Source organism: Vigna umbellata, chromosome 5 (assembly GCF_029865625.1).
Source record: "Vigna umbellata cultivar VRB3 chromosome 5, Vumbellata_1.0, whole genome shotgun sequence".
NCBI lineage: Eukaryota > Viridiplantae > Streptophyta > Magnoliopsida > Fabales > Fabaceae > Vigna > Vigna umbellata.
This window is the reverse complement of record NC_142169.1, coordinates 40,221,294-40,247,058: the sequence shown is the minus strand read 5'-3', so window position 1 is coordinate 40,247,058 and position 25,765 is coordinate 40,221,294. Positions and strand designations below refer to the sequence as shown.

Sequence of the window (25,765 nt, the reverse complement as noted above, 5' to 3'; positions counted from 1 at the left end):
ACGAAACTACATCCAATCCTCCTCTGTGAAGGTATAATGCTGACATGGATTTTCATGTTGTCTATCTCCAAAGACATATAGTCGTGTCAGCCTTATCTTGAAATCCCTCCATCTTATCGCTATATGCGATAACACTTTCTTTCTGATTTGCATTGTGTTTGGAATATCAAAATGTTGCTGTTTAAAACAAAAACTTGTTACCAAAAGAAAACATAAAAGATAAGTATATCACAAATTGCATGAAGTCTAAACATACCTGAACATCTTGCCATAAGAGGTTCTTGTCGACCTCTGGGACGTCATCCCAACATGCATGAAGGATAGAGACATGACTTTTTGCTAACTTACCAGATAACTCCTAAACCTATCAGCATTTGGCCCTGATGGATGACCTGATCTGGGGTCGATGTCAACATGCCTCCTCTGACCATCCACGCGTCCGGATGTCACATCTGCCACTCGGGTGACGCCTCGTCCACGTCTGCTCTTTCCCGATCCTGAGTCTGAGGCCGACATACCTGAAAAATTATACAACGTTAGTAATAATTCAATTATGATGAACATACATATAAAGTCAATAAAAGTGAAAATATTAACCTATTAATTAATTGTTTTTCCCAAATGCCTTCGTTGTGATCACTACGAATTGCCTGCATTACATCGGCAACGTCATCAACTGGGTCTTCAGTGGGTCTACATGCAACAGATGTTGTCTCAAGTATATCAAGAGAATCGTCATCATCATGTCCATGCATGTTTCTACCTTCTAAAACCACTGACCATTTGTTATTCGATGGATCACTTACGTAGAATATTTGTCTTGCTTGACTAGCCATGATAAATGGTTCATCAGTGTAATTCATCTTGTTCAAGTCTACCAATGTGAAACCAAGGTCATCCATCATGACACCAGAATTTATATCAACCCATTTACACTTGAAAACTGGACTCTAAAAGTGACGTAATCAACTTCCCATATTTCTTGTATTATTCCAAAATAACTGATGGATGCTGTGATTGGATTTTTGTCTTTAGAACTAGCAAAGTGCACAGCCTCAGCTTGTAGTGTGACGCCACTATTTTGAACTCTGCTTTTGTCATCTTCTACCTTTGTCTGAAAAGAAATATTGTTTATATAGTACCCACCATATGTAATGACATCTGTGTTCGGCCCACGAGATAACCTCAATAAAGTTTCAGAAACATGTGGAGTCGCATACATCTTTTTCTTAAACCATTGCAAGAAGGTTTTCACATGTTCATTAAGATGCCATTTTTCACTCATTTTTGGGTTTGCTGCCTTTATTTCATTAACGTGGTCAGAAATGTAAGGAATCACATCAACAGTGTTGTTTAAGACGTACAAATGAGCTTGGTCAATTTCTTTTCTGCTAACACTTTGAATTCTCACACCTCGAACACCCTTACCTTCACATTTTCCTTCATTTTGCTCTTGGGAAGACCGATGGGTTCACAAGATGGCATATAACTTGAACAAAATTCAATGGCTTCTTCTGCAACGTATCGCTCTATGATTGAAGCTTCTGGTCTATACTGATTCTTGACATATCCCTTTAAGATCTTCATGTATCTTTCAACTGGGTACATCCACCTTAAGAAGACCGGCCCACATATTCGAATTTCTCTGACTAGATGAACAATCAAATGTACCATGATGTCAAAAAAGGAAGGTGGAAAATACATCTCCAATTGACATAGTAGTCTTATTCCCTCATTTTCCAATTCATCTAAACCTCGAGGGTCAACAACTTTCTTGCAAATGGCATTAAAGAAAAAACTCAGACGTGTCAGAATACCCCTAACAGAAGGAGGTAATATGCCTCGAATAACAACAGGTAACAATTGTTGCATCAATACATGACAATCGTGAGACTTTAAACCAACTAGCTTTAAGTCTTGCATAGACACAAGGTTACTAATATTTGAAGAATAACCTTGCGGAACCTTCACACTTCTTAAACAGGCTTAAAAACTTTGTTTTTCTTTTTTGGAAAGTGTGTGACAGGCTGGGGGCAGATAGGTGCGTCTTCCTATTATCTGTGGATGTAACTCAGATCGGATTCCCATGTCAGCCAAATCTTGTCTTGCTTTATTCCGTCTTTGCTCTTCCCTTTGACGTTTAATAAAGTTCCGATGACACTGTCACAAACATTTTTTTCAACGTGCATCACATCAATACAATGTCTAACATCAAGTTCACACAAATATGGAAGCTTAAAAATATCGATCGTTTCTTCCAAATGTTCTTTGCAGAGGTACTTTTATGATGTTTTCCAAACACAATGTCAATTTTTTACTTCGTTGTACACCTCTTCACCATTCCGGGGTCTGCACACAACCTCATCCTCAGCACTTCCATTAAATGCTTTTTTCAATCTACGATAAGGATGATTACGAGGAAGAAATTTTCGATGTCTTGTATATACGTCTTCTGACCATGCTTCAACTGAAGGTAACTAGTGTTTTCTTCACATATGGGACATGCAAAATGACCTTTAACACTATAACCGCTCAAGTTTCCATAATGGGAAATCATTTATAGTGCAAAACAACATTGCACGCAAAGGAACTGTTCCTGAACATGTGAATCAAACACGTCGATGCCTTCTTCCCACAACAATTTCAAATCATCAATTAAAGGTGCTAAGTAAACATCAATGTCATTTCCAGGTTGTCTAGGACCCGATATCATCATGGACAACATCACATATTTTCTCTTCATGCACAACGAAGGAGAAAGATTGTAAATCATCAACATAACTGGCCACGAACTGTGTTTGCTACTTAAGTTTCCATAAGGATTCATACCATCAGTTGCAAGTGCAAGCCTTAAGTTTCTTGGATCTGCACCAAATTCAGGGAATTTGTCATCAATCTTTTTCCATTGTGGAGAATCAGCAGGGTGTCGAAGAAGATTATCGCACTTTCTTTCGTCAGAGTGCCATTTAAGGTTCTTTGCATCTTCTTTAACAGAGAACATACGTTTGAACCTAGGTATTATAGGCAAATACCACATCACCTTAGCAGGTGCACCATCATTACCTTCATTACCAGTGACTCTGTCAGATTTCTTTTTAAAACGGGATAAACCACATGTTGGACAATACTTTAACGAAGCAAACTCCTTTGTGTACAAAACACAATCATTAGGACAAGCATGTATCTTTCGATATTCAAGACCCATTGGACATAAAAATTTTTTGGCCTCGTAATTACGAATAGGTAGAGTATTATTTTCTGGAAGCATCTCCTTCAACAACTCCAACAACTCGGTGAAACTTTTATCGGTCCATCCATTCCTTGCTTTTAAACTAAAAACTTTAAAGTTGAAGACAGACGTGTAAAGTTCGAGCATCCTGGGAACAACGGTTGCTCTGAATCATTAATAAGAGAATCATACAAATTAGCCCTTCCAAAATTATCTTCACCGACATCACGTATCATGTCCTCTAAATGGTCACTCATCCATTCTTCCACATAATCCGTTCCTCGTGACGTGGTAGGCTGCTCCAGTACTTCTCCATGCCAAGTCCAAACGGTATAAGTCCTCATTATGCCGTACATGAATAGATGGTCACGCACATTGCCTAAGTCTTGCCGTATTTGATTAAGACAACGACACAAGGACAAAAATATGTCCCGTTGACAGACTTAGCATTTTGTTCAACGTATTGCAAGAACTTCGAAACACCCTTATCATATTCTTCACTGATGCGACGTTCGTTCATCCAGCTTCGATCCATACTATGTTCGTAAAATCATCAGTTCAAGTTTTTAACTCTCACAAGGTTAGGCCCTACCCATTCAAAAAAATTAATTTTCATAATTTGCTCAGACACGTGCATTGAAGTCTACATCATAAAATTGATAAGATTTCGGCAGCATTTCGCATTGGTCTCCGAAATACACGAAATGAGAGTAGTCAACGATGACCACAATCAAATATGCATCCGGAGAACAACACAAGTACTGAACCGAAATTTTATCAATCTTATCCTTAAACTCCAATTGACATCTTGCAAATTATGAAAATTAATTTTCTCAAACTGTCCAATCGGACAATTCAAAATTTAACACAAACGATTAAAAGATTAATCGTTTGTGTTAAATTTCAAACGGGAACTAAGTGTCACTCAATGATTTGATACTTATAATAACACAACTAATACATGCATATTCAAAATCCAATAACACATGCACACTTTAGAGTAAAAAACATGCATACACAAAACCCAATTACATGCATACAAAAATTTATCAATAACAACAAGCTAACCCAATTACATGCATACAAAAATTTATCAATAACAACAAGCTAACCTGAAAAGTAGATTCGAAATGAAAGGGAGGGAAATCGAGGAGGGAACGGCCTAACACCTCGTCCAAAAACAGTCAAAGAAGCCGCCCAAGAACACGTAAGAGACTGCACAAAAACGGACAAAAAACGATTTTTAATCGGTTCAAATCAAAGATATTTCATCACAAAGCAATGTAATCGGATTGAAAGTCAATTTAAACGGTCCAAAAGAGAGAAAATGCACCTGGAAAATCAATGGCAGACAGCGTTCGCGGGGGGACGACGATGAATAGTGAGCGTTCTGCTTGTGGGTTCGCGTTTCGCGTATTAATACTGTGAGACGTCCGGGCCCCAGAGTGTCAGACGTCTATAATAGTATAGACGTCCGGCCCGTCACTAATATGACGTCTACGGTAATTTAAAATTGATATTCGCGGGAGGGTTTTAGACGTCCGTGGTGAGGGGCACGGACGTCTATAATATTATAGACGTCCGTGGGACGGGGGTGGACGTTTAAGGGGCTAAGAAACTAAACGTTTCAACTCCCCATGTCAGTCCCTTAAACGTCCGTCCTGGAGGGGGCGGACGTCTATAATATTATAGACGTCCGCCCCCTCCCAACACGGACGTTTAAGGTGCTGCACAACTGAACGTTTCAACTCCCCATGTCAGCCCCTTAAACGTCAGTCCTGGAGGGGGCGGACGTGTATAATATTATAGACGTCCGCCCCCTCCCAGGACGGACGTTTAAGGTGCTGAACAACTGAACGTTTCAACTTCCCATGTCAGCCCCTTAAACGTCCGTCCTGGAGGGGGCGGACGTCTATAATATTATAGACGTCCGCCCCCTTCCAGCACGGACGTTTATGGGGCTGACAAGGTGGTTGGAGCATTAATTCTCCAACCACCTGTCAGCACCCTAAACGTTCGTTTGGAAGGGGCGGACGTCTATAATATTATAGACGTCCGCCACCTTCCAGGACGGACGTTTAAGGGGCTGAAGACATTTAATGGTCCAACCACCCTGTCAAGACCCTAAACGTCCGTTTGGGGAGGGGGGCGGACGTCTATAATATTATAGACGTCTGCTCCCTCCCAAGACGGACGTTTTAGGGCAGACATGGGAGTTGAAGCGTTAATTTTGTTCAGCCCCTTAAACGTCCACCCCGCTCCATGGACGTCTATAATATTATAGACGTTCGTCGCCCCGCACAACGGACGTCTAGAGTTTCACTTATTTACGAAAATGCCACCGGTCAATTATTTATGTTGGGCCTTTTGTGAACGGACGTATATGGGGGGACGTTAAAAGCCAATTTTGCACTAGTGAGGTCGTTGTAATGGATAGATCATGGATAGACATGCCTCAAAATACAAATCAATATATGAGAAGAGTAAATGACGAAGCTCCTCAAGTAATGGCCAAAGCTCCTCAAGTAATGGTCGAAGCTCCTCAAGTAATGGTCGAAGAAGATGGTGGAAGAGTTGAAATTAATGATAATATGTGTGAAATGATTAATGATAATATGGGTGCAGAGTCAAGCAATACTAGAAGTCATGATAGGACAAATTTTTTTGAATTAATGCAAGATGGACAACAAAGCTTATATGAAGGATGTGATAAATATTCAAAACTTTCTTTCTTGGTGAAGTTGTATCACATCAAATGTCTATGCAGAATAAGTGACAAAGCTATGTGCATGATACTGGAATTGCTAGCAGATGCATTTGAACATGCTAAAATTCCAAATTCATTCTATGAAGCCAAAAAAGTGATTAACAAGCTTGGTCTTCATTACACCAAAATTGATGCTTGTCCGAATGATTGTATGTTGTATGTTGGAGAAGACAAAGATAAAGATTCTTGTAAGAAATGTAAGACATCAAGATGGAAGCCAAAAAAGAGAAATACAATTGGTGACGATGTTGTTGTTAATAAGCGAAAGAAGATTCCTGCAAAGGTGTTAAGGTATTTTCCTTTGAAGCCTCGATTACAGAGGATGTTTTTGTCATCTAAAATAGTTGAGCATATGAGATGGCATGCATCAGAAAGTACGGATGAAGGCATGTTAAGACATCCAAGAGATTCTGAAGCATGGAAGAAATTTGACCTTATGCACCCTCAATTTGCCTTAGACCCTCGAAACGTGAGACTCGGTTTAGCTACTAATGGGTTCAATCCATATGGGAACTTGAGCACCAATCACAGTATTTGGCCAGTTGTTCTCATACCATACAACCTTCCTCCTTGGATGTGTATGAAACAAAGTTCATTCATTTTGTCCATGATCATTCCTGGAAAGCAAGCACCGGGCAATGATATTGATGTTTACTTACAACCATTAATAGAAGAGTTGAAGGAGTTGTGGAACACTGGAATTAAAACTTTTGATTCATATGGAAAGGAAGTATTTGATATGCGTGCAGCCATATTGTGGACTATTAGTGACTTTACAGGACTTGGAACCTTAACTGGATGGAACACACATACAGGATTGGCATGTCCGAGATGTAATTTTGACACTACTCCTAAGAAGCTTGTCAAAGGTGGGAAATTTTGTTTTATAAGTCATCGTCGGTGGTTAGATGGAAGACATAAGTTCAGATTGGCTCATAGCAGGTTTGATGGAACTATTGAAAATAGAAGCCAACCAATGGCAATCTCAGGACATGATATCCTACAACAACTTGGGAATGTTCACGTTGAATTTGGGAAAGAACCTATAGTTGAAGAAAGGTCAAAAAGACAACGCAGAGTTGATCATCCTAAGGTAGATACTCTACAATGGCGAAAGAAGAGTATATTTTTTTACCTTTCTTATTGGGTAGATAACTTATTGCACCACAATCTAGATGTTATGCACATTGAAAAAAATGTTTGTGACAATATATTGTTTACATTGTTGAATGATAGTACAAATAATAAATGCAAAGACAATATAAAGGCAAGAAAGGACTTACAACTTTGGGGTATTAGACCAGATCTGTGGCCTGATGAGAATGGTAAATATCTTCCTGGTATATATACATTGTCAAATGTAAATAAGGATATATTTCTAAAAACTTTGAAGAATATAACTGTACCTGATGGTTACTCAAGTAACATCAGTAGATGTGTTGATGTCAAACAACGTAAGATTGGAGGACTAAAAAGTCATGACTCACATGTGTTGATGGAGCAAACCTATAATTTATTAGTATTTTTATAATTGTTGTATTTCGGCAATATTGTTTCATAAGGTGACTTTGTGATGAACACACCTCTTGCAAAAATTGGTGTTATTTCAGTCGTTGTTCATTTTAGTGCTTACTATTTTAGTACTTCTAATCTGTTTGCTTTTTATGCTTGCTGTGTGGTGTACTTTGATGGCTGGATTTCGTTCCTTTAACATCACTCTCCTATATTGTAAAATCAAAGCCATTCATTGTAAGAAACCATTATAGTTTAGACAATTAAGCATTAGACAGGTAAGCATTAGACAGTTAAGCATTAGATGTTTAGCAATAAAATCAAATGACAGAAAGCAGTAATGGGTTACTGGTAAAACAAAGCTTAAATATAACAATATTAAAAAAACATTGATGATAAAAATAATAATGTAAACAATATAAAAAATATTAATATCCATATATTACAGATTTATTTAAGATGGAGCGAATAGGTAGGTGTAGAAAAAGGTAGGAAATGAAAGATTAAGGCGAGTGGATAAGCAAAGTGGAAGAGACATGGATGGTAGAAAAGTTTTGGAGAGTAGGTGGGAAAAGTAGAGGGAGAATTTAGAAGGGAGATTGTGTTGAAGAAGGGCTTCCTTTCCAATCATAAATATCATACCCACAAATCATATCGGTAAACCTTATCAATATACATACTTATGCTAACAATATCACATATTAACAATCGGCCCAATTAAGTCTATAGAAAAATTCTAAATGCACAGGCCTTTCATATTCAATTGTCATAAATATACTCCATTTACTGTCGGACTGATCCATATGTTGAAGCAGTAGTTCTCCAAAGTTTTTTTCTTTTAACCTTTTTAATATAATGAAGAGGCAAAAGTAAAATATCTTACATAATAATATAAAATTTGATTAAAAAAATTATATATGATTATGTCCAGCCTATATATATTTCCCTGCAACTTAAATTATTTGGATACTTACAACTCCACATAACTCCAAGTAAATGAGTCGTTGCAGGGTGATGACAGGAAATAGGATTAAAGGAAAAGGTAAGAGATAAACAGAAATATTATAGGGTTAATGAATGGTGTTTGTCTCAATAGTTTGTCTCTTTATACAAACATTGTATTGCTGCCAACTCAATAGTTTGTCTCTTTATACAAATGCAATGTTTTTAATGTTGGCATCATTGATTACGTTGTATGTAGGAAAAAATTCAAACATATGAATCTACAACATCGTCTCAATCAAAAGAAATATCAAGTTTAGATTCATTGGCTCATGTTTTAGGAAGCCAAGAGCATTATGGACGTGTTCGCGGTCTAGGTTTGGGTCCTTGCCCATCTAAAGTCTTTGGAATCCATGCTCGTTCTCATATTGGATCATCTTCATCTACTCCTTCTAATATTGAATTACAATCTCAGGTTAATGAATATTTAAATATTTATTTGGTTTGTTCCTTTTTAAAATTAACATGTTAGGTATCATATTTCTCACTTTTTAAATAAATTTTTCTATTATAGGTATCTTCATTGACTTCTTCTAATGTTAAATTAGAATCTCAGGTTAATGAATACTTACTTGGTTTGTTCCTTTTAAGATTAACATGTTAGGTATCATATTTCTAACTTTTTAAATAAATTTTTCTGTTATAGGTATCTTCATTGACATCACAAGTCAATGAAATGAAGGCAATCATGACACTTTTGTTGCAAAATCATCAAGGTCCATTGCCTTCACAATTTGCAGTATTTCAAAGATCATCGGTAATAATTGTTAAATTTATTTGTATGATTTTTTTATTAAATATATTATCGACTAACTATTACGTTATATTGTAGGTATCTGATCAAGGGAGTTGGCCAAACAATGGATGTAATGAAGACAAAAATTAGATATTGTTATTGAATACTTTTATGAGTCATACTTTTAGTATTGAACATCTATATTGGATATCTATATTGAACATATGTAATGAACCGCTTTCTTTTTAATTTTTATGTATGAATGATATTAGGTTGAACAATGTAGTTTATTTTATACAATATTATTAAATTTTAGTTCATATTAATTTATTCTTTGTTTTGTCAATAAAACCATTTTTATTATAATCTAATTTTATTACAATAAAAAAAATGAACTATACAAATTCCCGGCGGTTTTAAAACCCCGGTAAACTAAACCATCAAAAGTAGGGGCGGTTTTAAAACCCCGGTAAACTAAACCATCAAAAGTAGGGGCGGTTTTGAGATAACCCCAGCTAGTTCCGGCGGTTTTTGAGTAGCCCCGCTATTCCCGGCGGTTTTCATAAAGCCCCAACTAATTCCGGCGGTTTCTACAAAACCCCTGGAAATTCCGGCGGTTTCTGGGAACCCCCGCTAATACTGACGGTTTTTTCAGAACCGCCGGTACTTGCTTGGCAACGGACGTTTTCCCACCGATTTTTTCAACCGCGGGAAATATGATTTGCAGGGGTTAAAACCGCCGATAATATTTAAAAAAAACCCCGATAAAATTACAGATTTTTGTAGTGTATCTATAACATTTTATCCTTTCAAAATCATAAAATCATATAATGTATCTTATGTAATCATGTCTAATGCTAAGACCTTTACATAAAAAATAAGAAAATATTATATATATATATATATATATATATATATATATATATATATATATATATAACAATATTGAAACTAACTCCATCAAGTTAATATATTAGTACACAATCATTAGCTTCTATCAAGTCTCAAATGTCAATTTTAATAAACTTAACACACAGTAATAAAATATAAAAAGTCTAAAATTTAATTATATATACATATATGGTAATCATAATAACGGCACTAATCAGTATAAAATATTTTAAATCACTCCCACTTTTTTTGTTTTTTTTTTTTTCAAAGATCACAATTTTGAATGCAAGAAAAATTTAGAAGAGGATAGGTTTTTGGTCCCTTCATCAAAATTGGATCAATTTTATTTTATTTTATTTTTTAAATAACCTTTATCTGATCTCTGTATCTTTTCCACTATACCTATCTTTCAATATTGAAAGGATTTCTCTTCAATATTTTTTACATGGAAGTATACAATTAACACTTGAAAATGTTATACACTTTACTAGCTTTGAGATTTGCAGTGAACAGAATTTACAAGCTGAAACACTTTGATGCTCATTGGAGCAACTTTACTTAGATGTAACCATTTTGGTTATGTTTTTTGAGGGACCTATAAGTGCTCTTCCATAAGCAGCAGGCAGTGATAAGAGCTTCTTAAGTTTTCCTACATAAGCTCTTTTGGTGAAGTTATTGTAGTCATTAGCCTCAATAGAATCCAAGATTTGCCTATACAACAACAAAGATGCCCACACTGGCCATCTGCTTGCAGAACTGAGCTCTGAAACTCCCTTTTCTGCCTCATCAAAAAACATCCTAGCTCTTTGTATTTGTCCCTTCATGAAACTTCTCCACTTGTCTGTAACTTTCCCTATCAAAATGTCATCATCTGATAGCCCAGCTTGTGCTAGTTCATCTTGTGGAAGATATACTCTTCCTCTTCTTGCACTATAATCATCAACAGAAACAAATAATTATTGTTTTTCACTGTTTATGCAGGTTCTTGCAATTGAGGCCTTTATGTATATGAATAGCAGTGATAATAGATTGGAATCCAAGATATTGTTGTGCTGAAAGGTTCTTACTCTTCTCCAACGTCTCTGAGAATGTTGGTAAGTTGGTTAGCAATGCCAAGTGCCAATGCAGCATTGTAGATGCTCTCTGTTGAAGCCGTTGATTCCGGTGCAATCCCCATTACTGGAACACTCATAAGGCCCACTGTCCCTGCTACATAGTAGCAGTAAAGGTAGAGTTCATCAAAGTTATTGTATCTTGACTTTCTCAGGTCCAACCTCATCCCTTCAATCATGTCCTTAAATGGCTACACAAAACAGACAAATCGCATTGTAAATTGGAAAGGTTTCAGCCTAAGAAGCCCAGATATGGACACCGACACCGACACAGAATACGGTTAAATGAAAACATATAGGACTCGAACACGGCTATATATATATATACATTAAAATATACCGATTATAAAATTCAAAACTAATCTTGTGGAACACAGGCTCCTTATTCATTAGTTTTAATAAGTCAGAACAATTCAGTAGCTGAATTGCATTCACTTTTTCTTGAGCGGCCTGCATTTTAAGAGAATTGGCATGCTTGGTAACTCTTATGTCAGGAAAAGTAATTGTTTCATTGTTTTAAGCTTTCTTGCAAAGTTGTACATTTTCCTCACTTATTCTGTCCTTGAGAACTATCATTTTCCTTGTTCTTGAATTTGGGTTTGGTTAACTCTACCTTAAAAGGTTGACCGCCACAACTCCACATTCAAATAAGACATCTTTTAGAAAAATTGCATGTCAAGGTTTTTTGAAAATTTAAGAGTGACTTTGATACCATCTTAAATTTAAACATGAAAAACTAGCTCCTGAGGTAAGGATTGTCAAAGCATATTATGGTCTATGTATAGTCGGTGTGAGATGTAAACACCCATTTGACTAGTTTGAGTTCTGATGTAAACAATGATTTATTTTCCCTAGAAACTATGAAAGGTAAAATGTTCAATTTCAGAGTCCAGTTTTGGGGCTTGTGCAGTGGTCTACCTGTATATCAACTGGGTACTTTGAGACTGTATCTGAGAGAGCAGCATCATACATATCATAAGGGCGCCCTTCAAAAACATCATATAATCTTTTCTCCCACCTGTCCAAGGCCTTTGGTGTGATGTGAGAAGCATTAGGGCCATCCACTAGTTCATCTGTTCTTCTACACCACACTTCAATGCACAAAGTGTAGTCAATTTCAATTTTAATTTCAACAAAGAAATAATGGACCACACGCCTCATTGGATAAGCTTCTGTAGCATGCCAATGAGGATAAATCACACATACCATATATGGCCCAGATGGCTTTTCTGCGCTCTTGAGTCATCAATTGTGTGCCTGAGACATACCATATATGTAACTGATATAGGGATGAAATTTTAACAATGAACAGCAACTACTCATTAGTACAAGAGACAATGATTATATATAGAAATGTGTGTGTGTATAGAGAGAGTACCGAGATGAAATGTCTTGGCATATTCAGCACAGACTTCACCACACCTATCATAAGCAACACTCAACAGATCCCCTTGGGTGAAATCACCTTCAATTGGTTTGTTCAAATTCAAAGATCTCTTAGTACCCTTATTCTGTTCCTTGACTAGTGCTGCTTGCTTCAACACCACTTCATAGACCCTCTCTTCTGAAGATCTTGAAGGGTCTGCCACTGCAGGTGAAAAGCTTGCAAAAGTGATCTCATTGCACAGTCCAAACCTCCTCTGGCTCTTCCCACCTCTCCCTGCAACACCAACAATAGAGATGGGGTTCTCCTTGGGTCCACAACTCACCCAAAGAAGAACACCAGACATCTCAGCTACTATGCAATTTCCTCTACTCCTTGTGCTGCTCCTTTGAATGCCTCGAACTGATGAAAGAGAGGCAAAAAAACACTAGAAAATTTTAGTTGTAAGTAACTTTGCGGATCTACTTGGGAGGGAAAAATGGTTGGTTTTGTGAGGCTGTCACAAGTTTTAGGACCAACCCATTATTGTGAGTATGAAGATAGGGAGAGAAATGTGATTGGAAGGCTAAATGTAAAGGCAATCTCTTGTTTTGTAACCTTAGCTGACACATGTACAATGTATGGACGGTGGTACAGTAATCTTGAACTTCCACAACTTGTTTGTCTTTAACGTAAGACTATTCTTTCTCACTCAGATTCCCCCACACACTGTCTACCCTTTTTAACGGTTGTGAATTTGTGGTCCAGTGTTTTGTTTTTCTTTGTAGTTAAAAATGTGGTTGAGAATGACTTATTTAGCATTAACTTCACCATCACAAACATGGTTAGCAAGAACTGGTTTTCGTGTCATCCCAATTATATAGAAAAACATATATAAGAAAGACGTCATCATGCATGATATAGGAAAGCAGTCAAGAGTAATTAGGATTACAGTCATCCTCAAAATAGCTTCAAAATTTAAATTTTAACAAAAGAGATCTAAACTGTAAACTTAAAGAGGAAAAGTATTTCAAAATATCATCTAATGACTAAGAAACCCCTAGGAAGCCTAAACTGCAGCATTGCCGTATTCTTCCAAAGTTGTCTCCAAAGAAACCTCCTCGCCATTTGCTCCCATCCAAGTGGATGATCATCGCAAAAGGAATCATACACAAACAACACAAACAAGCAAGGGTGAGCTAGGTATAAAAAGCATGTTATACAGTCACACACACAACATGCATAGTTCACTCAAAACATGGTAAATGACACTACAAGACTTGTTGCATTATAAACCGACTCGTCCGGACTAGAATGATTGTCGAGCTATGGCGGGTATGCACTTGTGGTGGCCTCTACTGCTTTTCAAAGTCATTGCCAATGGGTTCCACCCTACCACACTCACGAGGTTAGTCCGTTCCGCGCCCTGGAGTATATTGGAAGCCTCCAAGACTAGGACCTCCTGCTACTACTCACCACATGATTCAATCCTCTCTACTTGAGAACAATTGATCATTGTAGTTTCAGGAAAACCCCCAAGACTGAACTACCATGCAATCATTCTACACACTACTAGGGCACCACCATGTATCCTCTCCTTGAGGATCATGGAATTACGTCGATGAACCATACTTGTTACACTTACATCAATCACAACTTTGTTTCATACATACTTCCAAACTATAATTCACACACAATACAACATACCCTCAATCATGTTGCAAAATCAAGCCACCCAAATCAGTTATATAGACATACATACACCCTGACAGTCAAACAACAACGAACAGCCCAAACAGATGAGGAAAAATGTGAAACTCACTGAACCAGGTCGCACAGCGCACTAGGGTGCAAGGCAAGACAATAAAAATTCGCATAGTGCACCATCCTTGGTGCGCTGAGCGAATTTTCCTGACGAGGGGAAGCTTTTCAGCTAAAATTCGCATAGCGCACCACCCTTGGTGCACTGAGCGAATTTTCCTGACCGAGGGGGGGGGGGGGTGGGGGGGAACTTTTCAGCTAAAATTCGCATAGCGCATCACCTTGGTGCGCTGAGCGAATTTTCCTGACGGGGGAGCCTTTCAGCTAAAATTCGCATAGCGCACCTTGTGCGCTATGCGACTCTGCATAATCTGCAGAACGAAATTCTGAAAATTTCAAGCACTCAACACCCAAGAACTCGTTCTAGACCTCTTCCTTAACTTCTAATGATCCTAGATCGTAGTATAAGCCTAATTAAACTTGTCTATTTGATTATAAACATTATTAACATGATTTTAAAGTGATCAATATCCAACTTTTAGCTTACAACTCCGATTTCATTAACCCAAGAACCCAATTTCAATTATATCAGTTTGAACATGACCCTAACCAGTTCTAATTGACTCATCCAAGCTAACCAAACTGCCCAATTGCACTCAAGACCACCTATGCTCAAATTTACTACCTCAGTTCCTCTCAAAAGACCTAAAACAGTACTTTAGTAACTATTTACTCATCTAACAAGGCTAACGCATGATTTCCACCTCAACCACTCCTTGCTAACCCAATTGGTCATCGGAGAAGAATCCAATGTTTGAACGCATCAGACTCACTGTCGACGCCATCACATATGACTAGTCACAACTGATTGGATCAGACCAATGATCAGGGATGTGCCAACTCAGGTTTTTAAGATTCCTCTATCCTACCAACAAAGTACTCTCAACAAGTCATAATTGATTTATCTAAGTCACCCAAACTTTCCTATGGTGTTCTAGACTACAATTGCCCAATTTCAATACCTCACTTCCCCTTACAGTAACCTAAAACAGTACCTGTGTACCTACTTACTATCCATATTAACAATATTACAAAATTCTTACTCCAAACCTCTCTAACAAAATCAAGTACCGCCAACAAACTCATCCAAGTCAAATAATAATCAGCACACCATGGTTACATAAATTTCACATTATCAACAAATGCAACTCAACATGCTCACCACCAAAATATAGTATAACAATAAGACAATTCACAATTTATCAAACATGCACATCATACAGCTCCTAAAAAAAATATAACTAGCTCCCCTTACCTGGGTTTCTCTAAGCACAACTAATTGAAATTGCCCTAAAGTACCCTTCACAGCACGAGAACTCAACCTGACCCTACAAACCACCAGCAACAACTCTTAGAGCTTGATTTGACAGAAAATATGAAGATGAAATCCCACTAGCAACATGCAACAAGTAACGTTGCATGCCCTAGGCTCCAGAAACAGCGAAGGAAAGGGGAAAATCACTTACCGGTCCAAACGAAAATATGATCGGGTTAAAAGGAAGCCTTGGGTGTGGTGAACGTCTGAGCACCTTCAAATCCAAGATTGAATGGTTCAGTGAATGGAAATTTTTAGAGAGAAGACAGAGATAATTTAGGGCAAAAGAGTTTTAGAGAGAGAGAGCTCAAACAACTGAATCAGACTTCTGAGAAGTTTTTCCTAGGACTAAGTTGTCCTTGGTTTGATGGCCTGACTATCTCACATAAGACCCAGTGGCTCCTTTATATTTTTACAGGCCCTCACATTTAGCACCTAACCTAGTGTATTTCTGTTTTCGAGATTCATAAATAGATAAATTCTTCAATCTTTCTATAGTTATAAGTTATACTTAAACATGTAATTTAATATTCTCTGTATATAAGTTATACCTCTTATATTGTTTATCTTAATTATTTTTATATGACTTGAGATTCTAATTTACACTTAAACATTATCATTATTTCTGTTAAAAAAGTGGACTCTACATTAATTGTATGTTTTTCTTTTAGCAAAAGTCACGAGTATAATCCAATATATGAATAATCTTGAATAAGATATACCCTTTAAATTATCAAAAAAAAAATAAAAAACATAAGTTGTACTATCTATTATTCTACAAATTCAAATTTGTAAAAATAAATAAGGCATACAAGTTTTATGTATTGTAACAACTTTTATAATAGAAACTAAAAGAAAAAAAATTGTACTTCAGATAATGAATTTTGTGTAAAGAAAAATATAAAGTGGTAATTGTACATTTCTTTAAAATAAAGTTGCTTATTTATTTACGACTTATATTAAAATAAGTATTTTTTAAAATTTAACAATTTTGTAATTTCCCAGAAAAACAAAACACACTAAATAGATGAAAAAAACAACAACGTGAAAACATGATTTATACAGTTATTTAAACATTGAATCTAATGTCCGAGTATGTGTGTTGTAACATCCCAAAATATAGTGATAACCATAATCAGAATTAATTACATTAATCATTAAAACAGTGCAGTCTTTACAAAAAGATACGAGGTCCAAAACGTCGAACGTTTTAAAATACAAAAAAAAAAGTAATGTAGCCGACGGTATCCAAATTCTAAGACTAAACAAAAAAATACTATCAGCTACTACATGTCGAGCACTCTAGGGCTCGACCTTAATCCCTACTTCAACCGGTTCAACATCTTCCGAAATTTCTTCTGCCAGCGCCTCTTCCAGCAGCTCACTTCCATCTGCTCCCATCCACATGGATGATCATCGCAAGGACAAGACGGATGATGGAATCCTACTTGACGTAGTCCTCTTTTTGTATTTTTTTTCTTTTATAGTTTAGCTCTTAAGGAGCATGGGTTACTATAAATACCCAGCTCCTCTATTGTATTGTCACTTTTGAGATTAATGAGAATTAGACTTTCTGAAATAGAAACTATTCTCTCTTGAAAGTCAGGCTAGAGAGTCCAAAGACTTCCTCTAGCCACCTTCCAAGCACATTTCTCACTTTCATTTTCCATTTTCACGGTGCTTCTCATCCTTCACGCTTCCTCTCCTCCACTGCCACATCTGGCACGCGTCAGCTGCCAATACGTCTCCAATCCAACGCGTCAGCCACGTTCAGACCGCGCCTCTCACTTCTTTCTTCACGCACATCAGACACGCACATTCCATATTCTCTTTCTTCACTAGTGCAGCGAAGGGCTTTTACCGCGGTTCATTTTCACTATACGTCGCGGTTCTTGAACCGCGGCATATTCAGCCGCGGTAGTAAGTCAGACACTTTATACCGCGGTTCGAACCGCGGTATATAGGCTGCGGAATATGCCGCGGTTGTCTAGGGAACCGCTGCCTAAACCCTAAAAAAATTTAAAAAAAAAAATTAAAAAATGCACTATATGCCGCGGTTAGTGTCAAAACCGTGGCCATATGTCTCGTTTTTTAAAAAAAACGAATCACTATATGCCGCGGTTGTGGTTAGAACCGCGGCATATTCCCCTGCAGTTTTTTAAAATTGCAGGTCTGTTTTTGTGATATCCATTACCACAAAAACAGACCTGCATATAAAAACATTTACAGAAATTCAATTTCAACATAAATAACCCATGTTCAAATGTATTTCAACATCAAATAAAGTAGAGAGTCTAAGAAAACTCTATCTAATCAAATGCATTGTTTAAATCTAAATCTAAGAGCTATTGTATAATCTAACTATATACTTCGCAGCAGCGTTCCTAATGAATAGTAGTGACTTCTCAGGAACTGGTGTAGTAGTCTTGAATCTCTGCAAAAGACAATTCATTTTAATTAGTGTATATGAATTCAACATTTGTTAAAAAATCAAAATTTGTTAAAGTTAAATATTACCGTTTCCCAGCTTCTTGTGATGTGAGAACGAACAATATGGGTCATCCAATACATTACATAGTATCCACACTCATATGACCCATTTTGTCTGTTACACTACAATATATCATCACAGTTGATAATAGTTAGTGAATAACATTTGTTATAAAACAATTATAACAAAGTCAGACTTTAGCATATGTCAAACCTTGAGAGAAATCCAAGCAATCTTTCTACTCTTAGCAATTGATCTCCCGTCCATCATCATACTTGCTGGAATAGAACTGTATATAAAAAAATGTTTTAGCATTCAGTTATATAACAAAGAAAGTCCAAACATTGAGGTTCTTACCAATCAATTGCTTGTCTGAGTTGTGTGGGAGGAGGCCTGTGCAATGAGCAGAACCACAAAGCATAGTTGTCTTGCACAGACATAACAAGAAGTTGCCAATGGCGCCTGAAATTCATAATAACGTAACTATTAAATATTAAAATCACATATGGAACATTATTATGTTAACAAAGTTCACTTACCCGGATATATAAGGCAAAAAGTATATTTTCTTGCCCCTTCCAAAACTTCTTATCAGACTCATGTTGATATGGTCAAAATCATTTGATTCATGAATTTCTTGGGGATCAATGAATCCATAATCATCAGAACGCCCCAACTTATTAGCGACCCCAAACATATACCTGAAATCAAAAATTAACTTTGATATAAGGATACTTGATATATAAATCAATTTTATATATAAATAATTGGTCATAGACTTACATCGTCCATAGTTGAATAATTGAAATATTCAACTCTTGTGTTCCCGACGCAAGCTCACGGACATCTTGGCTATTAAGGTATATTGGGACCTCAGAGCCATGCCCAAATACATTAGCATCATACTGAACCTCCAAAGGCTTATCATCAAGGATGTCAGCAAGTAGATGCAATGAAGAAAGAGGGTCATCCTCAGATAGAGGAATCTTCTGTTGTTCCTGCGTCTGTTGTTACATGAAAAGATAAGATAAGTTTTGACATCAAAAACCTTTAAAATTGAGAAGTGTAAAGAAGAATTTCATACCGAGGGGTCAGAAACTGGTTTAACCAAAAATTTAGGCCAAGTGATAAACGACTTATATGCTTGTTCCACAGTGAAAATCTCTTCCGTGGACAGTGGAACCGAGGCATCTGGCATGATCATTTCATCCACTGAGACCTTCACCTCATCCTCTAATAGTTGCATACCATGACATACAGTCGCTGACCTAAACTCTGTTCCACGAGCTACCAGCACCATCTCATCTTCTTCTAAAATGTATAGCAGACATGGACTACCATCGTCCATGTCATCCTCTGGGATGGCTGATGCGGAACAACTTCCTTTGCCGCTTCTCCCTGTCAGAGTAAATGTTAGATTATACAAGAGATAGAAATAATTGCACATAAATGTTTATTAAGTTTACCTGTGGGAGGGGGAGGGACCACATGTTCCTCTATAGGAGACTGCATCGGGCGCATGCTCTGAAACTGCTCCTGGTAGAGCATCTGGAATTCAGCCCTCACCTCGGCCCTGATCTCCTGCATAAGGTCTTGTCGGACCTTTTTTGTGATCTCTTCTGTCATCCTTTGTGTATCGCTGTACGAATATGAAGGCTGACGAGAAGAGCTCCCAAAATAATCCGTAATGCCTACTCCAGGACCTGCAGCACGTACACGTCCAGGGTGCTCAGGTCGTCCAATTGCAGCAGCAAGAATATCCTGGCGACCCTCTGGAGTGAATTGGCCTTGGGAGCTCTGCTCAACCAAGGCGTCCTGTAACATTACAAAACACCATTATTCTTTAAATAGTTTAATGTAGTATGTATAATGACAATATTTATTATTTTAGGAACAGTGATAACTTACAATTTTTTCAGAAATCTCTCGTGCAGTGTCGGAAGAGTAGGTGCCCGATGGTCGCATACGGGCCAACTTCCATTTCTCATGTCTAGACGGTGGAGAAGGAGGCTGAGGAGGGCTACCACTCTGAGATGGTGGTATAGCATCTGCCTTTTGCTTGAGGATTTTCTCCTCAAGCTTCCTATACCCACCACGAGATAATAGGTGGGGGTTTTTGTTCTTAGCACTTGTTCCTTGTGCTTTGCTTCTAATTGCCTGTCACATACACATTAATTAATGAGTTCATATGATATATATTTGTTAATGAGGAATTGAATAATATGAACTACACTAACCTGCCATTCCTCTGACATCCGACTCTCTTTAAAAACCCGCCAAGTCTCCTCATCAATGGACTTATATGCATTACATGGAGTTTTATGTTTAAGGTGTCCAAAGATGTACCTTGATGTCAACTTGCTTTTAAAGTTTCTGAAATTTTCTGCAACAGTTGACAAACACTTATTTCTAAGTGTTGGGACATTTGGAATGTCAAATGTCATCTGAAAAAAACATAATAAAGTTGTATTAGTACAAAATTATCAATATAAACAAATTATAATTCAAATGCTATTAACTAACTTACCAATATATCTTGCCAAATAATGTTCCGATCACCCTCGGACACATGATCAAAAGATGGAATGAGAATGCTAATCTTATCACGTGCCACTACTCCAAGGTATGATCGGAAGTCATCTGCATAGGGGCCAGTTGCCACACCCGTGGTGACATTCACATTCACCGGAGTTCTTTCACCACTATTTTTCCTGATTAATAGTTGTTCATCCTAGTGGGTCCTCTAGTGGATCTGGGTGGGGGAGCCTCATCCCCTGAAGAATGTGGATGATCAGCCATATATCTGTCAAAATAAATAACAACATTAAATTTTCTTTCAAGACTTATGTAATATCATATAAATTAACAAAACATGTAATAGTATCCAAATTGAAAATTCATACATAAAGATATGGATTCATCATATGTATATTCCCTCATCATGATCTGACCGAATTGCATGTACATCATCGTCAACTACAGATTGGTCATCCAACTTTGTTGTAGTTTGAAATGAATGGTTGTCAGCAATATCAATATTAATTAGATTGTCTTCGTTAACTTCAATTTGTTTTTTGCCTTGAAGAGCAACATACCAATGGTCAGACGAAGGATCTTTGACATAAAAAACTTGAGATGGTTGATGTACCATGATAAACGGTTCGTCTCGATAACCCACCTTGCGAAAATCAACCAGTGTCATACCCCAGTCATCTATTTTCACACCACTCTTATTGTCAAACCACTTACACTTGAACAATGGAACGGAAAACTTGGTGTAATCAACCTCCCATATCTCTTCTATTATACCATAATATCTCATTGATCCAAGTACAGGAGATTGATCTTTTGATGTGGAAAATTGAAGTGACTCAGCTTCTAAACTGACTCCACTATTTTGTACTGTGCTTTTATCATCCAAAGTCTTCGTATAGAATGTGCAATTATTGACTTCATAACCTGTACAACACACGACATCAAACTTCAAACCATTTGCAAGCCACAATAAAGTTTCAGAAGAATGTGGCTCTTTGTCAATTTCAGATTTGAACCAAGACATAAATGTTTTGTTATGCTCCATCAATTGCCATTTCTCTGATTGTCTTGGATTTTTATTCTTAACAATGGCTTTGTGTGCTTCCAAAACTCTTATCAGTCCATCCATTGCTCGCCTTCAAATTCATGAGCCTTAACACCGCTGATAAACGTGTGAACTTAGTTGAACCGACATACAAAGGTGTTTCTGCATCAGTCGACATCGTCTCATACACATGAGCTTTGGCAAAATTTTCTGCTCCAACATCGCGGATCATGTCCTCCAATTTGTCTTCATCCGGTCGATCTTCTTCCATGGTGGAATCAGTAACATTTACACTTTGAGAGTCAGTGGGAAAATCCATTTCTTCGCCGTGCCAGATCCATGTTGTATAGCATCTTAGAAAACCATCACATATAAGATGTTCTCTAATTTGAGTTGCGTTCAACTTTCTCCCATTCAAACAGTTCACACAAGGACATCTAAACTTCACTTCATCATCAGTTCTCCCCTCATTACGTTGCGCAAATTGTATAAATTCCTCTACACCTCTCTCGTACTCAGCACTAATACGTGGTAAATTAATCCAATTTCGATCCATATTCCTAAATATTACATAAAAAGATAAGCTACTAAAAATCAAACTTCCAATTACATACAAGAACTACAACACACATTACCAAAACTATAGCAAAAATCATACCATACATTACCAAAACTATAACAATTTCATGCATTATCAAAATTAAAGCAAAAATTATACCATACATTACCAAAACTATAGAAACTTCATACATTACCAAAATTATAGCATTATGTAAAAACTAATGAAGAAACCACGTTAAAGATGCAAAAGGGCATAAATACCTGGAAGAGGAACGGCGAAAACGCTTGGTGCAAAAAAAACGAAATCGCAGCGGAGAGGGAATGACGCGTTTCAAACGATTTTGATCGGCTAAAACTGTTTTTTCTCGTCAAAAATCAATAATGACCGAACAATATGAAGTTTAAACGGTGAAAAATGATGAATCGGAGATGAACAGAGACGGAGGGAGCGAAAACGCGAAACAGAGACGCGAGGAAGACGACACTGTTCCAAGTTTTAATTTTTAACTCTGAACGGGGGAATCTACCGCGGTTCAATACTTAACCGCGGTATAAGAGGGGTATATGCCGCGGTTTAACTCCCAACCGCGGCATATACTAATTTAAAAAATTATCCTAAATGGCATTTTTGAAATTATTTTCAAACTATATGCCGCGGTTCAGCGGGCAACCGCGGCATATACCTCGAAATATTTCAAATTAATATTAAATTAATTTCAGATGGGAGAATATGCCGCGGTTGCTCGTAGAACCGCGGCATATACCCCTGTAACGTGCTCAACACAACTGCCCCCCAACTGCCTTCTGGGGAATTTCAGAAGTTACAGGGGGTATATGCCGCGGTTCTCTGGGGAACCGCGGCATATACCCCCTGTAACTTCTGAAATTCTCTGACTGGCAGAGAAGTTGAGACGTTACAGGGGTATATGCCGCGGTTCCCCAGAGAACCGCGGCATATACCCCCTGTAACTTTTCGAATTCTCTGACCCAGTCAGCACCTGCAATAAATTGGCAGGGTATATGCCGCGGTTGTGCAGAGAACCGCGGCATATACTCTGTTATTTAATTTTTTATTCATACGTGGCGTCAAAGGCAATTGTTGACTGGGGTATATGCCGCGGTTCCCCGTAGAACCGCGGCATATAGGTTCGTTTTATTTACAAAACTGCCACCGCGCACCATTATGCTGCGGTTTTCGTTGAACCGTGGCATAATGTGCGCTGTAAAAACCCTATTTTTTACTAGTGCTTCTTCGCGTCTCACTCTCGCTCTCGAGAGTTCCATTGTCTACAACCTCAGATCTGCCTTTCTATTCCATTTTTCACCGATTGTAAGTCACTTTCCACCAATTAAATCAGTAGTTCTTCGTCCTCCTAGGGTTTCTCACCGAACAAACCATCTTCATTTTCCATACCTTCAACTTCCACCGACTAAACCTTAGATCCTAGGTTTTCATGTGTTTCGCTCTCAGTTTCCACTTCAATCTTGAGTTCGTTTCCATTCCGCTGCGTCTTCATCTCTCTGGAGGAAGCTTCGAGGAGTCAGCGTCACGTCTTCGGTCTCTCCTCTGGCGTTCGTCCATCAAGTGGTATCAGAGCTCAGGTTCGAGCACGCTTCAGAGGTAAGTATCTCGGTTCGTCTCTGTTCTGAGTTTTCTTCCATTTTTGAGTTGTTCGATTTTCTTATGTTCTTGCGTTTGATTCGCGTCTCTGTTTCTGTCTTTGTTTCTAGTTTTGTGTTTTGATTCTGTCTTGATTCTGAGTTTGTGCTTCAATTTTTCGCATTGTTCATTATCTTCATTGAATGTCTTGTGTTGATTTCGCGTTTGTTCAATTTATGTGTTTAGGTTTCCAAATTCTGATAAGGTTGTGTATCCTGTGCTTGAGTCATTATTTTTGAGTCTTTTCCTCATTTTAATCGGTCATTTGTTCATTTGAGTCATTTTCATTGATGAATCATATTCTGTCATGTTTACAGTTATGTTTAATTGCTTAAAATGTCATAAATTCTGTGTTCAAAGCTGTATTTGATTTTTTTTTCCTGAGATTCTGGATTATATGATCAGTGGCTGTACACCATATGAGCTATGATACAGTCATTGTGAGCTCGGGTGCATGCAAAAGTGATATTAATCTCAGATCTGACTGGCTGATTGAAGTATAAGCTGTTTTGAATTTAACATTGAGATGCATCTGATTGATTGAGCCAGTACCATGTGCATACTATATAAGCAATGAATTGCTTTGGCAAAGCTTGGTTGCACTGAGAAAGCTCCATTAGAGTCTCATTTGCAGTTGGCCGATCTGTATTGCTTTGTTTGAGTCTAGTTATTTTGTTTCAAATCTGGTTTAGCACATAGATCATTGCTAAACATCTTTCATTGTTGATTTAGTGTCTTGTTCAAGTTTGAGTTGCTGTTTCTGGTTCAATTTAAGTGTTCAAAGGTCATTTGATTCATTAAGTCAAAATTTGAGTGGAAGAGTTGCTTAATTTGAGTAATTTGGGGCTGACTAAGTCAAATTTTGAGATAATGTGTTTCTGCATCTATTTGCTTTACAAACAAGTTTGTTTTAGTTGTTTGAAACTGATGATGCAAAGAAACCACGAATTATAGCTGCCTTAAGCATTTTTCACTCTTTAAACCACCAAATTTTTGGCATTTTTCATTCACAAGTTGCTAGTTGGTTGTCTTTTCTGAAATCTGTGATTGGTGCATGTGAAATTGAGTTGTCATTGCAGCAAAAGCTTGGTCGTTCTGTTTTTATATATAAAAAAAAAAAACAATTGACAAAAGAAACATTTATATAGTTATAAAAAGCTGAAAGACCAGTGCAATTAACTTTTCTGAAATCTGATGCACCAGAAAACTGTTGTTCTCTATTAGCATTTCATCAAACAGTTTCACTCAATTGCTTTGAGCTTAAAATTTTGATGATATTGCAACTTGTTTCTGTTTCTTGATTTAATAATCTGTTCTAGTTCTATTCATTAGGATTCTGTTTGTGTTCCAACCTTTCTAAATTGCCTGTTTCTTGCTTGTCTTGGTTGATAACTCTGGTTTTGTTTATCACATGTGCAATCTATTCTGCTGATCTTAATTTGAAGCTTTTACTTGCTTTATTCATCTGATCTAGAGTTGTCTTAAGCAATAGATCTGCTGTTCTGTCATTGTTTTGTGGCTGTCCTGTTCTATTCTGGTTTCTGATTCCTGACCCTAGCCTTTGCCTGTTTGAGAGCTTGTTACACTCTGGTTTCTGGAATTTGAAAGAAGGTTTGTGTGCTTGGTAGCATCTTAGGTGGTGGTGGTCTGAAAGACTTTCCAGCTTTGTACTGCCAAGGGAGAATCTCCCTTTCAAACCTTTCCATTTTGAGTGCTTTAAGCTTT

General features: G+C 37.4%; 3 protein-coding genes across 3 annotated transcripts; 2 read left to right on the top strand and 1 right to left on the bottom strand.

Annotated features, from left to right (window-relative positions):
* Positions 1-5,658: 5,658 nt before the first annotated feature.
* Positions 5,659-7,707, top strand: LOC148198345 (uncharacterized). Its single transcript, XM_088115766.1, has 2 exons — positions 5,659-7,450; positions 7,559-7,707. The coding sequence occupies exons 1-2, from the start codon at positions 5,659-5,661 to the stop codon at positions 7,705-7,707; spliced, it is 1,941 nt and encodes a 646-aa protein (XP_087971892.1).
* A 125-nt stretch (positions 7,708-7,832) lies between these two features.
* On the top strand, positions 7,833-9,396 carry LOC148198344 (uncharacterized). The gene is made up of 5 exons (XM_088115765.1): positions 7,833-7,859; positions 8,710-8,925; positions 9,025-9,066; positions 9,157-9,267; positions 9,343-9,396. The coding sequence occupies exons 1-5, from the start codon at positions 7,833-7,835 to the stop codon at positions 9,394-9,396; spliced, it is 450 nt and encodes a 149-aa protein (XP_087971891.1).
* A 1,144-nt stretch (positions 9,397-10,540) lies between these two features.
* LOC148198343 (phytoene synthase 2, chloroplastic-like) lies at positions 10,541-13,182 on the bottom strand. Its single transcript, XM_088116355.1, has 5 exons — positions 12,628-13,182; positions 12,456-12,506; positions 12,168-12,340; positions 11,205-11,440; positions 10,541-11,067 (listed from the first exon to the last, which is right to left on the bottom strand). The coding sequence occupies exons 1-5, from the start codon at positions 12,977-12,979 to the stop codon at positions 10,692-10,694; spliced, it is 1,188 nt and encodes a 395-aa protein (XP_087972481.1). The 5' UTR covers positions 12,980-13,182; the 3' UTR covers positions 10,541-10,691.
* Between the last annotated feature and the right edge of the window lie 12,583 nt (positions 13,183-25,765).

Excerpts from the sequence above, each read along its gene's own strand:
- LOC148198343 (XM_088116355.1), bottom strand. The coding sequence starts at position 12,979 with ATGTCTGGTGTTCTTCTTTGGGTGAGTTGTGGACCCAAGGAGAACCCC. Across the intron at positions 12,507-12,627 it reads TGCCAAGACATTTCATCTCG|GCACACAATTGATGACTCAA; the intron begins GTACTCTCTCTA and ends GGTATGTCTCAG. Across the intron at positions 11,441-12,167 it reads AGTACCCAGTTGATATACAG|CCATTTAAGGACATGATTGA; the intron begins GTAGACCACTGC and ends TGTTTTGTGTAG.
- LOC148198345 (XM_088115766.1), top strand. The coding sequence starts at position 5,659 with ATGGATAGATCATGGATAGACATGCCTCAAAATACAAATCAATATATG. Across the intron at positions 7,451-7,558 it reads ATGTGTTGATGTCAAACAAC|GTGACTTTGTGATGAACACA; the intron begins GTAAGATTGGAG and ends TTGTTTCATAAG.
- LOC148198344 (XM_088115765.1), top strand. The coding sequence starts at position 7,833 with ATGACAGAAAGCAGTAATGGGTTACTG. Across the intron at positions 9,067-9,156 it reads ATGTTAAATTAGAATCTCAG|GTATCTTCATTGACATCACA; the intron begins GTTAATGAATAC and ends TTTCTGTTATAG. Across the intron at positions 9,268-9,342 it reads CAGTATTTCAAAGATCATCG|GTATCTGATCAAGGGAGTTG; the intron begins GTAATAATTGTT and ends GTTATATTGTAG.